Below are 16707 nucleotides of genomic sequence, written 5' to 3'. Positions count from 1 at the left end.
AAAGCCCAAGGGGGAAATCTTCTAAGATGTGCATGTGCAGACTTAGAGTCCCTGCCCCCCGTGGTTTCTTGCACTGGTGGATAATGGTCATGTCATGTTGAAGGTGTGATGTCCCCTGATTAAGCACTGGGACTTATTCAAGAGAAGATCCCCTTGTCTTGGGACTATGGACACAACACTGACTGCTAAATATGGTCATCAACCTGAGAACAGTGCCCTTGTCTGTGAGTTGCCACCAACTCTTCAGTCATGGTGACATGAGTAAGGTGCCCAAGACCAGCGGTGAGCTGGTGCTTCTGGCTTCCCAGACCCATCCCCCCAACAGGGAGTGCAGAGGCCCCGGAGCTCAAAACTGTGAACTTCTCCAAGACAAGACCTGGTATCAGTGATATTAGACACACATAAAATCAGAGAAAAGCTACTGCCCAGCAGTTTTAACCACCAATACCCATTTATTTTAATGGAAAAAAAAATCTCTGCATTCTATATGTTCCAAAAAGATTTACTATTGAAACAAATACAATATATGGAACTCTATCTGCATAATTTCACTACAACAAAGACAACATGTGACTTCTACTTCCTACAAAAGGCTAACTGAAAAGCACAGGGCAAACATAGATTGCATAAGAAAGCGTGGGTGTGCATGTATGTGTGTGGTTAAAACCTTTAGTAAGCAACCGCATTAAAATATGCTAAGACACTTACCTTACCCTAGCTCGTGGCAAGCTCTAATAAAAAGCCACAGGCTGTCACTAGTTTTATTTGATAGAAAAATTTGGTGTGAGCTCAGATGGTTTGTTTACAGTTTATCAACAAGAAGATAATCTTAGTACAAGAACTAACTTTCCTCTTACTTTTACATGCTCACAGAATAAAAATCAATTACTTCTCATACATAATGAACGTCTTTTATTTTCAGGTTTGCAAACAACGGTAGTCAATTCACACAAAAGGGTACTTTTAAAACTACCTGTATTTACTCTATTTTATGCCTGTATACATGAAACGAACGGTGTTTATGTGCATACATGTCTATACATGTGGGCATATATGTGTATACAAGATGGTACCTGTTGGCCTCTTGGTATGCACGTCTCCCCTCTGTGATGGCATTTGCAGTCGTGCACATAGCACAGAGGGGAGGTTCTCCACCACGATCCTAGTCGCCACAAGAGCCAGCGTCCCGCTGGGTTCAGGCTGCACACCGATGCACATTGGTGTTCATGAAGGAGTGTGGCAGCCCCTCCTTGGCACTGGATGGCACGGTTTCCTGCTCTGCCCTCACCACCATGGCTCAGGATCACGGCATTTGGTGGCAGTGGGAGTTGGTGGCGGTCCTCACACTAATGAGAAAGGACTTCCTTCTCTGCCCTGCCTCTCTAGGGACCTGCCCGCTGGTCATTCAGCATTCAGCCTTCAAACCGAGTGGGCTGCTGGGGATGTGGCTTCAGGACAGAGGTGACTGCTCGGCGGCCTGTTCTTGTGCCAAGGTTTTTACTGAGGCCTTGGAGGTTTAGCTGTCTCAGCTTCTGCCCCCTCTGTTTAACCTTTCAAGAAGAATGGCATATCAAAACTAGGCTTCTCCTGTATAGTCTCTCTCTATAAATACCGTGTATATACACAGACAGATACGCATACATATACAGATACGCACCCACAGACACAGCTGGATGTGAGGAGCAGGGGCTAGCAACGTGTCAACACATCAGAAAAAGTAGTCATTGTTCCTGCTCCCAAAGGTCAAGTTCTATGTCATGATCTATAAACACTCAGGGAAAATTCAGAGGATCCATTAATTAAAGGAGGAAGGAAGATGCTGTCAAAATGGTGAAGTACAGACTAAGTGAAATCGCAAAGAAAATGGAAACCTGGAACAATTGAGGCCTAGTTGTGAAGTTCAATAGCTGTAAACGGCAATCTTCAGATTTGGATAGGTTTTTTTTTTCTTTTTCCTGTTGCTATGGAAACTTGGGAGTCAAGCTTCAGATGTCAGGAGTTCTCACAGACCTGAATGGAAGAGGCTCAGAGTTAGGTTGCAGATATCACAACTTAATTCAAAACATTTTAGCTAAACACTGGATAAGTGACTGACAAGCTGTAACAAACACCGCACCACCTTGGGGAATTTATTTTTTCTCTCTAGCTTGACATTTGAAGAGAGAATAATGGTGCTGCTGGTTTATGTGTTAAGAAGCTGGACTTGGGGCTTGGGGTGCAGCTTAGAGGCAGAACTTACGCTTAGCACGCATGAGGCCCTGGGTTCTATCCCCAGCATGCGCGCGTGCGCGCGCACACACACACACACTGAATTTCTTTGAAAACGTTAATGATGACTTCAGATGCCAAGTCCCTCCTCTGAGGCCAACAGTCGCAATTAGCCTTGCTACCAATGAGCCTAGTCATGCACATTAGCACAGTGGTGCTAAATGCTGAGCAAGGGGACTTGCAGCTAAGATACTGATGATTGTCCCATAAATATATATTTGGTCACAGAATATTATGCTTGTTTTTTATTACTGTGGTAACATATGGCCACAAATGTTGTGGCTTAAGACAACACAGATATATTTGACAGTTCTGGAGGTCATGAGTCCAGGATGAGTCTTACAGAGCAAACTCAGTGTTAGCAGGGCTGGTCCGTCTGCCTGCTGGCCTTTCCCAGCCTCTTCAGATGTCCGCATCCCCATCCTTCAAAGCCTACAGCATAGCATCTTCTCTCTCTAATTCTGCCTCTGTTTTCACCATCACGCGGCTTATATAACCAATATCTCCTTGTCCCTCTTGTGAGGACTTTGTGATGATATTGGCTCACCTGGCTAACTCAGAGCCACCACCCATCTTACCACCCTTGGCCTAATAACCTGTAAAGTCTCTTGTACCAGGTAGGATGCCATGTTTCCTGGATCCAGGGGTCAGAAAGAGGACAGCTTTGAAAGCCATTATCAACCAACTACAGGTGTGCAGCACTGTGCTCCCAGGGTACAAGAGGCACCGTGTAGCAGAGTTGTGGGCTGTGAGAGCATGTCACTCAATGGAAAAGGTCACAGAGAGTGACATGCATGTAGGGTGTGTATAGCAGCCCAGTAGCCCAGTTCCTGCTCCTGACCATTTCTTCAGGCCCCCTGAGAGGACGGGCCCAGTGATGGAGACTGTTGCTCTACCCAGCTCAGCTGTCAGCCGGGAGGCGCTCCTTGAGGATGCCCAGATCCAGCTGAGGTGACTCATTTCCTTCTGCCTCATTCCCTGCAAGCACTTCCAAGCCCAGGCAGCTCCCGCAGAGCTGAGCATGGATTCCAGCCAGGACTGGGGTTTCTCCAAGCAGTGGAAACCATCCTGTCTCCAGTGCCAGTTGTCCACGCCGGGCTTCTGTTACAGAGTCCTGTGCCATCAGGAGAGGAGAGGAGGGGACCTGTCAGACTGTGGGTGGCATGCATGTGTGCACCAGCCTCTGTCAGCTACCTGCAATCCGCCGTCCTGCCTCTGCCCACAAGGGCCCGCTGAACATGGCCTCCATTCTGCTTACAACTTCTAGGTTTTGATGTGGCACTTAGATTTGCCACAAGGGATGGGTCTCATTTGCAGCCAAATTGCAAGACAGTTGTGAAATATGGAGCATTTTTGAAGGAGCAAAAGGAGGAACATCCTTCAGAGGTTCTGTAGTTGGACACTCAGTCCTTTTTCTTTTCTAAATGGTCACAAGCTGTTGGACTGTTCAAGGCTGGGCTGCCTCCCAAATCTCACTGTTTCTAGAGACCGTGCGAGGCAGGCTTCTGGTGACCTTGGGGTGGATGCCTCTGGCGCTGAGGTGTCCTGTGCACTGCAGATGCTCAGTAGCGCCCTGGCCTCTGTCCACTAGGTGCCGCTAGCAGCATCCTTCCAGATACCAGGATGAGAACTGTTTCTAGACATTTCCAACTGTCCCTTAGGGGGCAAATTGGTTAAAAATTAAAACAAATTTTGGAGTGAATAAAATCCACTAAATTAGTCTCCAGCCCTTTGTTTTCAAATTAGAGTCTCCAATCCCCGTCTTAAGTCAATTTAGACCATAATGTAAATGATCCTACCTCCTAGCCGTGCTGAGATGATTATATGAGGTAATCTATGTAATTTATGTAAAGCTCTTGCTTGCATGTGTGTGGCACCTAGAAACCCCTCAAGGGTCACCTATCATTGTCCATGCAGTCAGATCACTTGAAGGGAGCATGGCTGCTCTACAAAGCATGACCCGGGGCCACCTGCAGGCAGAGGATGGCCCGTTCTATTCATGTTCCGAGCCTCTTCGGGCTCTGTCTCTGTCTGCAACATGCTTCACAATAAAAAAGGAACAGAATAGTGATGCACCCTGGGAAATTCTAGAACAGGCAAAATTATCATTAGAGACAGCAGATCAGTGAGGGCCTGGCGGTGGGAAAGGATCAATAGCAAAGGGGTGTGGCTCGTGATTGAGGATGGTCAACACAATTCATCAAACTGTACCCTTAAACCAGGTGGATTTTATCATATGCAAATAATGCATTAGTTAAAAAAAAAACTAATGAGAAATTTCAGGGGAGTAAAATGAGCTGTCTTTGGCTCTCCACCAGCCCACACCCCACTACAGAGACGTTGGATTTTGGTACTTGTTAAAACGGTTCACTGATCTCCTTTTCTATTCTTGCTATTTCTGATTAATAAGGCAAAAGCAATGGTCAGAAAGGTTTCTGGACGAGTCTCTTAAGACTGCCCATATCAGCCCACACCGAGCTGTGCTGGAAACTACAGATGCAGCCTCGCCATAAGCCGTCTGCTGCTCCGGGTGGGCGCTGAGGGAAGAGTCACCTCCCCAGGGTTATCAGTATATAATCTATATAACAAAATTGACAGTAGCAATAATCTCATTTCCTTTTTTTTTTACCCTCAATGTTATTAGTTTTATTTCCTTTATTTTTAGAAGTCAAAGAAGGACCTACAGCTCCTTCTGTTCACCTCTCAGTTGCAATAAAGCCAGCTACAACATCATACTGAATGCATGTTCTTTCTCATCTATCTCCAAGGGGTAGGTGGTCTAATGGCGACTGCTGGCTCCGTAGCTCACTAGCCCAGGGACTTTTCCAGGCTAACGGGGATCAAATCACCCAATCAACGAAGGAGATAGAGAAGAAAGTCTCCTGGATAATGCTAGTCTACTGGGATCTGAATCTTTTCTGAGGGGAGGAGAGAACCCCACTTATTCCTCCCACGCTGTGTGACAGGCGTGGTCTGTGCCATGACCTCAGGCCCCTTATGGAGGATGCCTTACAGCAGGCAGTGGCTGCTGGCGCCCTTTCTGTAAAGGTCTGATAGTAAGTGTTGGCTTTGTAGGCCACACAGCCTCTTTCACAAGACTTCATTTCTGTGCTGTAATGGAAAGCAGATGTCCCAGGATGGGCAAGGCTGTGTTCCAATAAAACTTTATTTATAAAAACGGGCACGTGTGCTGCAGTCAGCATGCCCTGCTTTAAAGACAGAGTCACCAGTCCACTTCCCCGGTCCTGAGATTCTTCCAAGGGCTGTGGCTGGGGAATCTAGTTTTAGGGCTTCTAGAAAACATCCCATCCCCAAATTTAGTGTCAGTTAAACTCTGTCTCCAACGCTTCCTAGTTGGTTTCTGCTCTTCGCAGTGTAGTTTGACCTGCAGTGTTATGCATGTTTTAATTCTGTGAGCTGCTTAAATACCTTCCTGGAAGGCTGGTGCCACAGGGATCTTCACCCAAGGCCGTCTCTGCCCTTGGGTGACCTTGGCCCGTCTCTTGGGAAGCCTAGCTATTCGCCCTTACAACCTTTGCTCATGTCTTCTCCACCTCCAGACCTCTCTATCCTTCCTTCGCTGTGGATGAAATCGTCTCCTACTTTCAAAGGAGACCGAGGGGAGCACCCAAGGGGAGGCCTCTTAACTTCACTGTCTTTCCCCCCGGTTCTCACCAGACGTGGAGTCAGGAGACCTGCAAGTGGGTCTAGACAAGTGGAGACAGCAGGACCTGAGCTGGGAGTGGGAGGTGGCGAGGGGCAGAAGGTGCGGGGTTTGAGCTTTGAAGCTGGGGGTGCCGGAGGAGCCCTGGGGACCCATGGGACGATGGTGGTGATGGTGTCAGTCATGCAAGGTAGTGGGGCAGAGAAGCAGTTCAGAGGGAAGGTGACCTGCTGTGTTGAGGAAATGCATGGTGTGAAGGGCCAGCGGGACCAGGTCAGGCTTTTTCTTCTTGCTCCACTCACAGGACTCGGGTCCCTCCCAGAGCTGTGAGGCCAAGATGTGTGATCCCGCTGACCCGCGACCTCCCTCTCAGGATGCAACAAGGCCTGCTGACCTCTCCTCTGCCCACTTCCCCTCGGCCTAATGACCAGGTACACCAGTAATTTCCCCAAATGTAAACACCAAGGCCCCAGGGTCTTTCGGATGGCATAGCTGTTGTGAAAAACTGTGAAGGCTGAAACGGTGCTAGTTAATGTTCCACAAGCAGCAAAGAGTTGGCCAGGATTTGCTCACATTGTGCTCACATGTGTACTACCCAGCATGATTCATTTGTTTAAAGTAGTATTTCATTATATCATATTCATTACTACTGATCAGCAGGAAAACATGTGAATGATAAATTTATCTTTCCTTATACCAACCTCCCCCGCCTGGTTTCGGAGGACTGTTCTTAGAAAGGCGCAGCATCTGCCTTGACCTTGTAAGGGATAGTCCTGCACAACACAGAGACAGGCCCCTGGTGGGCCAGTCACCCATCTGGGCACATTTTCATTAGCTCCAGCTGAGTGGCATCTGCAGGAGGCTTTGCTTGTCACCTGGGTTGCAGGCCAGCAGAGTGCCTGTCACAGCTCCTCAGAATGCTGGCAGGGGACTTTTAAAGTGCCTTTACACATTAGCTGGAGCACTTTTACTTGTAAGATTTTCTATCCTACGGACAGAAACCAAGGAGGAATGCTTCTTCTGGGATAAGTTTTCTTGGAAAGATATACGACAACAGAAAAACAGCAAAATCAGAAGGGAAAACAAACGGTCTGTGAGTGTGGGGACATCCCTGTCCACAGGGGTGCATGCACAGGGGTGGGGGCCGACTCACAAGCTAGACTGAAGAGCCAGAGGAGCAGGACGGGGCTGAGGCTCCAGCGCAGGGCCCCCGCCGCGTTGCAGTCCACTTTGGAATTCTTACAGGAACACACTTGTACCCTGAGATCTGTGATGTTCGTCATGGGCGGCTTCCCTGAATCTGTCACCATGATGGGCAGGTTGTAGTTCGCCTTGTTCAGATTCTGAAGCAGGCTGACCAGGGCGTGCGTGTCTGTGAAGACAAGGAGCCCCCGGGGGGAGATGAGGGTTCTTCCGGTGGAGACCGAGGTTTGGGTGACTGAAACCCCACACGACAGGCCTGTGCTTAGAAGCCCTGCCACAGGGGCACCCACATTGAAACCCAGGAACGTCAAGTAAAAATACAAATCCAATTCCTCAGTGGCAGAAGCCACATTTCAAATGCCCTGTGGCCATCGGTGGCTGGTGGCTCCTCTGTGGGACAGTGCTGGGAGGGACACTTCTGTTCCACAGGGTGGACGCTTCAGAGCTGTTATGACCAGTTTTGAGGGGGCTGCTGTTGAAGTGATCAAGTACCAAGAACTCCTCTGGACACTTACTCCTCCTATCCAGCCATCTCGACCAAGACCGCCCTCTGCACTTGCAAGGCTCGTGTGAAAACTCGCCACTCTAGATCCGAGCAGGCGCCAGGTGCTGTCATGGAGACGGGCTCTGTAGCTGGGCTTTGTCTATCCTTAGCCATAGCCTTAGGTCTGGGTGAGGACGACACACGGGGATGGGATCTTTGGGCTTCCTCTCCACTCTCCTAATCTCAGGAGCGAGGGAGGACCTGCTCTGACCGCTGCACTCAGGAGCAGGCCCCATCTGTCCTGTCCCTGGGGTTGGGGCTCTTCTCCTTTTAGTCACTCGGAGGACTATGATATTTCCCCAAATGGCTCCTTTCTGGTGCTAAATATTCAGAAAACAACCCGGGGAAAACAAGATCAGTGTAGAAGGCTTTCATCTCTTAAATCACTCGGGAGGGCAAGAGAGGGATGATATGAACCAAGGACGATCATCCTCAGCGGGAGGACGGCCACCTGTGGAATGGCAGAGTCATATGGGGGATGTCAGGAAGAGACTCTTGGATGGGAAAATTCCAGTCGGAAAGAACTGGTGATGGTCACAAAATCAGCTACAACCACAGAGACGAGCAAGGGAAGCCCAAGTCCTCCAACAAGAGGAGGGCTGTTCTAATTAAAAATCATCAGTGGAACAGAGTTCATTCTTTAAAAAGCAATAAAATAGACTATCAGGCAAATAGAATCAATAGCATGAGAGAGGCTCTAATAACATGAGCAGGGCTATCACCACGGGGGAGGCTCTGTAGTAGAAGAGTCTGTGCAGTCCTACGATACGTTTGTACGTAATGAGATGGGCCGTTCCCTGCCCCTAAAAATGCTACTGCTGATGTGAAATGCGAGTCCTGACCAGGTCAAGAGCAGGACGGGTTCATCCCTGAGGCAGTGGACAGAGGGTTTATCTGATGTGCTCCTATGTGGGATTTTTTTTTCTTCTTTTTCTTTTCTAGAAGGTGAACTTGGTTCACATTTATTGAGGAAAGTGGGTGAGGCCCTGGAAAAGGGCCCTTTGTAATTAATAAGGCAGATGATAAACGCTGGGTCAAATGTGGGAAGACTGGGAGAAAGAACCCTGTAAGTTTCACGAATGAGAGAGGGGGACCTGGGAGAAGGTCCTGGGTGACAATGGCGGTCAAGGTGATCCCCACACTACCCCCAGCTGGGGAATCTGCAGCATAAAGCTAGAGTGAGGCTGAAGATCGCGTAGCTTCTTGGTCCAGTACCTTCTGTTCTGAGTCCCTTATGCAGGCTGGAGCTCCCTGGAGCATCTCTCCAAAGTGCTGGGGAAAGTTCACAGTTTTCTGTCTCTGGATGGGAGACCCTGAGCCCAGAGACAGGTGGGGAGAAGCAGGGGGCCCTGGATTTTGAAGGCTCAAGACTGGGGTGGCTGGCCAGTATTCTGTGCAAGACAGCCACATGGAAGACCATGTGGAGTTCAATTAACACCAAGAGGAGAGAGGGAGAGCCCAGAGCGACCATCTTACACGACTGGCCACTTGGGTAGGGTGGGTGACAGAGACAGTTGGTACAGGAATGCTGGGGACAGACTGCAAATAGAGGGTGGGAAGCAGAAGAGGAAACTTCCATGTTTGCAGTTCTAAGATACTGATCTTCAGTGGATTGGACTCAACTGCTGGTAGGAAAACTATCCAGCTGGGTGCAGTGGCACATGCCTGTAATCCCAGGGACTCAGGAGGCTGGGGCAAAAGGATGGCAAGGATGAGGCCAGCCTCAGCAACTTAGAGGCCCTGTCTCAAATTAAAAAATAAAAAGAGGGCTGGGGTTCAGCTCAGTGGTTGAGAACCCCTGGGTTCAATCTCCAATACCAAAATAAATAAATAAACAAACAAATAAATAAATGCATGCCAAAGGAAACAGTCAGCATTCTACAATGCATGAGTAACTTAAACCCTGAGAACCCAGAGAGTAGGGGAGGAAGAGGATTTTGGAAAGAGAAGCAGAGAATCGAAGTTCGGACCTGGAGGTGAGTGCAATGTTCCAGCCACTTACTGTTGATCTTGGAGATCTTCCAGACTCGGTCAGGGACGGTTGGCTTGTGGATCTCAAACTTGAAAGGATCTGTGTTTGGGTGAAGGTCTTTGTCTGTCGCTCCCAAAATGACCACACTGAGGTTTTTGGCATCGTCACAGACCTCGGCCACCGTGGGGTAGATGAAGGGAGCGTTGTCGTTCACGTCTTCCAGGGTTATCAGCAGGGTCCCAGTGCCGGTGGCCGGGGGGTTGCCTGTGGGAGGGGCAAGGCATTAGTGGGTAACCTACACAGTACTTCTGCGGTGCATACTTACTGCATTTTGCATCCACAATTATTAGCAGTCTCAGGCAGGACTAACCACAATAGATTGCATTTTTGGTATAAAGTTTAGTGGTTTACAAAGATTTCTTTTTTAAATCATATCTGAGACTGTTGATTAAAATTCTTCCAGCTAAATCCTTTGCATTTGGAAGGCTGAGTTTCTTTTTCTTTTCTTTTTTTTTTTTTTAAGAGAGAGAGAGAGAGAGAGAGAGAGAGAGAGAGAGAGAGAGAGAGAGAGAGAGAGAGAGAGAGAGAGAATTTTTTTTTTAATATTTATTTCTTTTAGTTCTCGGCGGACACAACATCTTTGTTGGTATGTGGTGCTGAGGATCGAACCCGGGCCGCACGCATGCCAGGCGAGCGCGCTACCGCTTGAGCCACATCCCCAGCCCCAATGGAAGGCTGAGTTTCTGACCCAAAAGTCATTAAACACACAAGAGGCACTGGAAGATTAAAGACAACCAGGGTCACGTTCCTTGTTTCTCAAATTAAGCCTTTTGTCCAGGAAGCCTGGTGCTGGCCACGTGGTGCCGTAGGAAGGCTAGAAATGTGGGGACAGGACTGAGGGTTCTTCGGAGTGGCTGGACCCCAACTAGAGAGTTAACAGCTGACGCACAGGCCTTCCCTCCTGGGAGGAAAAGGGCTTTTGGTGGCTGCCCCAGGTCAGGACAGATTTGGAAGGTAGGGTAGTCATGAGAAATAAATCCCCCTGCTGGCTACTGTGCAGTGGAAGCAATCATAATACAACCTCTGGACCTTACATTTAGAGCCTTTTCTCCTTCAATGTTTCAGTTATTTCCTGAACTGTTTTTTCTTTTAGGGTCCGTTATTTCAAGACGCCCTTATCATCACCCATCTTTCACTTAAAGGAAGGGTATTGAATGTCAGTAAGTCTCAGCCTGACTCTGAGTCCACTTGTGCATTAGAAGTCTGCTCTCAGGAAAAACCATTCATTAGTGGTTTCTGATTTTAACTCAGCAAAACTAGAGCCAAATTTGGAGCACACTGGGCTTGTTCCCATAAGGATCTGATGCACCCCTGAAATTAGAGTAGTCTCCCCACAGCCCTAACTTTTCAACTCTCGATGGTGTGGGAGCAGGCCCGCCTGTCCTTCTGTTTGTCACCTCAGTATTCAATAGATCACATGAGCTACTCGGCACTCTGTCATAAAGTCAGCTCTGTGTTTAAATGATTCGACCCCACCGTGCGCAGGGTGCGTTCTGGGCAGTCGGCTGTGCTGCCGTGTCCTGGGGGTGAGTAAATGTGTGCTTTTGGCTTATGAGAATTTCCAGCTTTCGATGGCTTTATCCGGTTGTAACCCGTCCTAGGTTGAGGAGCCTCTGTGACTTTACACAGGGGAACTCATGGAATTGACCCAACTTTGATGGCGCTTCATCAGATGTCCAGGTTAATTTTATCTCGTGTCCCATCGGTGTTTTGAAAGCAGGTGAGTTCAGAGCTGTTGAGTCACGTGGGGTCAGCCGGGTGGGGCATCTCGGATGGAAGCTGGGAGACAGGACTCTCGAGCACAGCAGGCAAATCACAAAGGAACCCTTTCAGGTCCAGTTTCTCACTGACAGGGGCGGGAGAAGGGGGAGTGGACACGCAGGTGACATGGCTGCAGCATGATCCGGCTGGGAGCAGCAGTTCTGTGGCCTTCAGCTGTGCCCTAAGATGGCCTTGAGGAACCTGGAGGACCCCAGGCTGCCGAGGGTGAGCCCTCCCTTGGTGGCTATCTGTGGATGGCCACCAGGGGCCATGTGGGTCTGCTCCTCCACAGTGGGGCATCTTGAAGGGGGGCAACGGGGACACAGGAAAGGGCAGGTGGGGCGAGAGGGTCTTGGTGGTCACGGGAGCCTGTGCTGCTTCTCTGGGGGGCACAAAGCCACCAGAAGGTTGTGGAACAATCAGAGTCACTTTTAGGAAACACATAACTGTATTGACAGAAGGGGTCAGAGGTTGCTGGCTGGGAGGTGGCGATGGAGTAGGTAAGGGGTCATGGTGTGGGCAACCTGACCAGGTGGGAAGTGCCTTGTCCTTATGTGCTCAGCTCTGGCTGCCAGGGGACAAGCAGAGGCCTGTGGAAGCACCGTGGGCCCAGCGTTGTGGTGTGGCCCCTCAAAGCCAACACGCTGTGCTGAGGTGTGCAGCTTGTGAGGAGCCCGAGCTGAGTCGGAGGCGGGCGCCATCCACACACAGAGGTTTTGGGACCTCTGGCAAGCTCGGTTGCCAAGGGGAAAGTGAGAAGGCCCGTGGGGTGCAGCCCTGGGAAAACCCAAACTTTAAAGGCCACTGGTGATTCTGCAGAAGAGAAGACGATCCGTGGCTAGGTGTGGGTGACTCCCGAGGGTGAGGAACAAGGGCAGCCAGGGATTCTGCAGGGACGGTGCTGGTGTCCTTCACGGGGAGGAAACGGCCTGGAGGGAAGCTGAGCCGAGGACAGACGCTCTCGCGGGGCTGGCGGGGACGTAAACATGTCAGCACCCAAAGACACTCTCAGAGTGAGCATTCCACAAATCCCTGCTGGACTCGGAAACGGAAGAAATGGCTGGAAGGACGGCTGTTCCCCACGGTGGCGTTACCATCCACTTTTGTTAGAGAAAGAACTCAAAAGAAATGCATAATTACTTTGAGGGTGGTTTTCCACCGCCAGCTTTAGTCATTTGGCTAAATTTCTTTATTGAAAAATCATTTTTCTCCTTTTATCGAGCTAACTGAATACCTCAGAAGAATCCATTACATTTTTTCCCTCTGAATACATTACGAAGGAAAGCCGGTGGTGGGATGGATGGGAGGCGTCAGCAGCATCTGATACGGCGGCCGGGAGGGCGGCCTTCCGTGAGCGTGGTGACCACCCCTCTTCCTCACTGTCGGGGTGTTCCCAGGCCAGCGGCTGATGTCTTTCTTCTCAAGTCCGGAGAGTGAGCGCCTTTCTTTGGGTGATGAGGTGAAGACTAGATTCGCAAAATCCTCTGGGAAAGAGGTTCTTCCCGTGTTTTCGTGTCCAGGGTGGAGAAAAGTCGCACCCCAGACTCAGATGTAACTGAGAACGCGCGTGTGATGGCTCTTCATGGGCTTGTTGGCTCCAAGAGCTTCTGGGCCAAGGAAATATGGGGGGTCCAGGTATTCTGTCGATATCAGTAGAGATCCCTCACCCCTTCACTTCCCCTCCGCAGCCCCCTGCCCATGGGACAACGTGACCAAATCCCAGGAATAAGGCTTTCTCAGGGCTGTGTGCCCCCGGCTCGGGTTTTCTACCTGAATAGGGAAGAGCCGAGTCGCAGCAAACCCGCTGGGGGCAAACCCGCTGGGAGCAAACCCGCTGGGGCGGTGTGTGGTGGGGGCTGCTTTCCCTCCCAGGCAGCTCCCCATCTTCACGGTGTCTATTTAAGGATCAGAGGACGTCCAAGTTCCAAATGTGGGGAGGCTGTGACTGTTTACAGGGCTTCTGTCTTTATAATGCTGGGGGTTCCCGTCAGTGGGTCTTCAGTGGGGATCCAAGCAAGGCCATGGCCCCACCGCCAGGGGCACACACCTACACCCCCAGAGGGGCAGAGTTGGGCTCGGTGCCAGTTCAGACCACTGGATCCCTGCTGCGTTCACTCAGGGGTGTTGGTCTGAGGCCTAGAGGAGTTTCAGTATGGGCTCTGTTATGGTTTGGACATGAGGTGTCCCCTGAAAACCTCAGTGTTGGGTAGTGTTCAGGGGTAACTGGTGAACTTAAGAGAGCCGTAACCCCTTTAGTGGATTAAGCCACTTGATGGATTTGACAATTTGAATGGCAGGTGGGGCATGGATGGAGGAAGGAGGTCATCAGAGGGGTGGCCTTGGACTGTACCTTGCCCCTAGCTGCTCCCTGTTTCTCTTTCTGCTTCTCAGCTGCGGTGAGCTGAGCTGAGCAGCGTTCCTCCCCCACGCCCTTGTGCCATGATGCTCTGCTTCACCTTGGGTCAGAGCAGTGGAGTTGGCTGACCATGAGCTGAAAGCCCAAAATGAACTTTTCTGTTTCTCAGTTGTTCTTGTCAGGTATTTTTGTTATAGTAATGGAAAGCTGACTAACAAAAGCTCAAGTAAATTGGGTGAGTCTAGACCTCCTTCCATAGACCAAGTGTCATCCTCTGCTTCCTGTGTCAGGGCGATTATCACGTTATATAATATACACAACTACTTCCAAGTGTATATAGTGGTGCTAAGTACATTCATATTGTTCTGCAACTGTCCACACCACTCATCGGTAGAACTGCATCCTCGCCTACTGGAACCCTATACCCGTGAGACTCCCTATTACCCCTCTTCAAGGCCTCCATTCCAGTTCCCAGAAGCCACAGTCCCGCAGTTCCTTTTGTGGCTGGTTTATCTCACTTAGCATCATTAAGGTTCATCTGTGTGGCATCAGAATTTCCTTTCTTCTTTTTTTTTTTTTTTTTTTTTTATGGTGCTGGCGATTGAACCCAGGGCCTTGTGCATGCCAGGAAAGCACTCTACCAACTGAGCCATATCTCCAGCCCAGAATTTCCTTTCTTTTTAAGGCTAATTAACATCCTTTGCATGTGTGTCTGTATACATACACCCGCCCCACACCCGCCGTTTCACTTCTCCATTCACGGGCTGATGGACACTTATGTTCCTTCCTGCTGTGGTAATTGGGGATGATGGTGATGGGTGCATAGGTGTCCACAACCTGTTGGAGTTCCTATTTAAATTCTCTGGGGTGTGTGTCCAGAGAGTAACTGATGATCATAGGGTGATTCTTTGATTTCCGGGGAATGGCACCACACCCTGTTTCCCACAGTGACGGCTCACTTTAGAGGCCGTAGTTTTGAGTGAAGCCTTCTCTGCCTCTTGGACAGGCTCAGATGGCCGGGGATCTGGCTGTGACAATCCAGGTGGGGCACAGGTAAGGCCAGGCAGGGAACTGAGGTGAGGGGCGGCGCACCCGTGAAACGAAGGTGCTGAAAATGATGGGTAAGTGTGGCCACGACACACCAGGAGCGCCGCGAGGTCTGCACCATTTCGAAAGCAATTTAAAGAGGTCGCTTTAAGAGTGACTTGATTTTAATTTGCAGGACAAAACTGAATAAGTGATCCATCCACGAGTCACGTGGAAAGTTTGGTGAGAAGGCGAGCTGAGCTGTGGTCAGAGATTCTGTGGTGCCGGGGTTCCTGCCGACCCGTCTTCATGCTGCAAGAAACTGGACCTTTCTTTGAGCCAGCAGTTGACTTGGGCAGTGGGTCTCTGGGCTATTCTCCAATTCTTGCTTTTCATCTGAGGACTTCCCAGGAAGCCTGGCCTCTCAAGATGACCACTGGTCCTTCGTGGGCTGTGGCCTGGTGCTGGAGTGCCGGGGCACTTGAGTTGGGCGTCCTTTGTTACCTGCTCCCCGCTCCCTGAGTTTAGCTGGTGTTGCTCTGCTGACCCTGACTGGAGGCTGCCTCCTCCCTCTTGCCAAGGCCTCTCAGCCCAGCCTTCTTTCCTGCAGTTGAGCGTGTCTGTGCGTGAATACTCCTACAGTCTCTTTCAAGTTTCTGAAATCACTGTAAAAGCAAAGCTGCCCCTGCCCCAGGTGGGTCTTCTGAAGGAAGGGTCACAGGGACACCCGGTAGGAGCACACGCCAGCTGCTCGGCAGAAGGAATTGCTTTCAGTGACGGGGCTGAAGTTAGGGGTTCTGTGGCACAAAAGTGTGGTTGGGGGTAAAGAGGTATTTTGAACTCCCCCCTCCCAAGAGCGACCCCATCAAATTTCATTTCCAAATGATAATGAAGGCTTAGAGTAGGCTGGAGACAAAGCCTACCGTGTAGCAGAAAGACCCCTTTCCATCTAACCCACTTCCGGTGAGGGCCTGTCACTCTTGACCTTGGGCCCCTCTTCCCCTCCTGTGGGTTTCTTATGTTGTGTCTCGCCCACCTGCTGCCAGACAGTGGCAAGACATGGGGTGGTCACCATTTTCTTTCCTGTGGTCCCTCCTTTCTTTGACTGAATCTGTTCCAGATGGAGGATGTGACTTGAAGACCTGGAGGCGCTTTTGCTCCATGGACTGGGCACACTGCCTCTGTCCTCCTGGCTCCCACCCTCTGCTTGTGGCTTTGTTGCTCCCACTCAGCACGGACAGTGTGTAATGCCTCAGCACGTCGCATGACAAGATGTGTCAAAGGGACCCATGGTTTGATTTCGGTGTTGATAGCTTTGCCAGATTCCTCCTGGTGAGCAGTGGCCACTGCCCATGAAGTAGCGGGGCTGGCTCTGGGGCTCAGGCACACTGTGGCCACACTCCTGGCCTGGTCAGCTCCTGGTCAGCCTGGTTCCTGTTTACCCTGAGGCTTTGGGGCTCCTGGTTTTGAGGGGCAGGGCTGTGCCGCAGGACGGTCTGACTAAGGAAAGCGGAGGAGGCACGTGGAGAACTTGAACCCTGCTGTTAGACTGGGTGAGGTCCAAGAGAACCAGCTGGGCTGCTGCCTTGGGCCCAGGGGTTCTGCTTCCCAGCTGTCTCTCATTTTCCCCAAGAGGAGACTGGGGACCCAGAAGCAGAGTTCCTTGTCCAAGGCGCCATCGCATCAGCCAGTCGCCTGTGTGACAGCTGCTGCCTGATGACATGCGTCGCTTCCTGGATCTTCCTGGGTGGTCCATGGACTGAACGCAGTAGCTGTCGATTGCAAACTGCCACTCCAAGTCCTGAGCTCAGAGCTTTAGTGTTAGTGCTGTGGTCAGAGCACCAGGCAAAGAG

At 50.4% G+C, this 16707-nt stretch overlaps 1 protein-coding gene across 1 annotated transcript in view; it reads right to left on the bottom strand.

Moving 5' to 3' along the window:
• Window positions 1-897: 897 nt before the first annotated feature.
• CDH13 (cadherin 13) overlaps window positions 898-16707 on the bottom strand; it is an 880020-nt gene continuing 864210 nt past the window's right edge. Inside the window, exons 12-14 of the mRNA XM_081274813.1 lie at window positions 9682-9915; window positions 7086-7304; window positions 898-2010 (exon numbers count right to left, since the gene is read on the bottom strand). Of these exons, the coding sequence (XP_081130939.1) occupies window positions 2003-2010; window positions 7086-7304; window positions 9682-9915 (461 nt within the window). The 3' untranslated portion in view covers window positions 898-2002. The remainder of the gene's footprint in view (window positions 2011-7085; window positions 7305-9681; window positions 9916-16707) is intronic.

This window comes from Spermophilus citellus (assembly GCF_964194105.1).
Source record: "Spermophilus citellus genome assembly, chromosome: 18".
Lineage (NCBI taxonomy): Eukaryota > Metazoa > Chordata > Mammalia > Rodentia > Sciuridae > Spermophilus > Spermophilus citellus.
The sequence above is the reverse complement of the archived record's forward strand: the minus strand, read 5'-3'. Positions and strand labels throughout refer to the sequence as shown.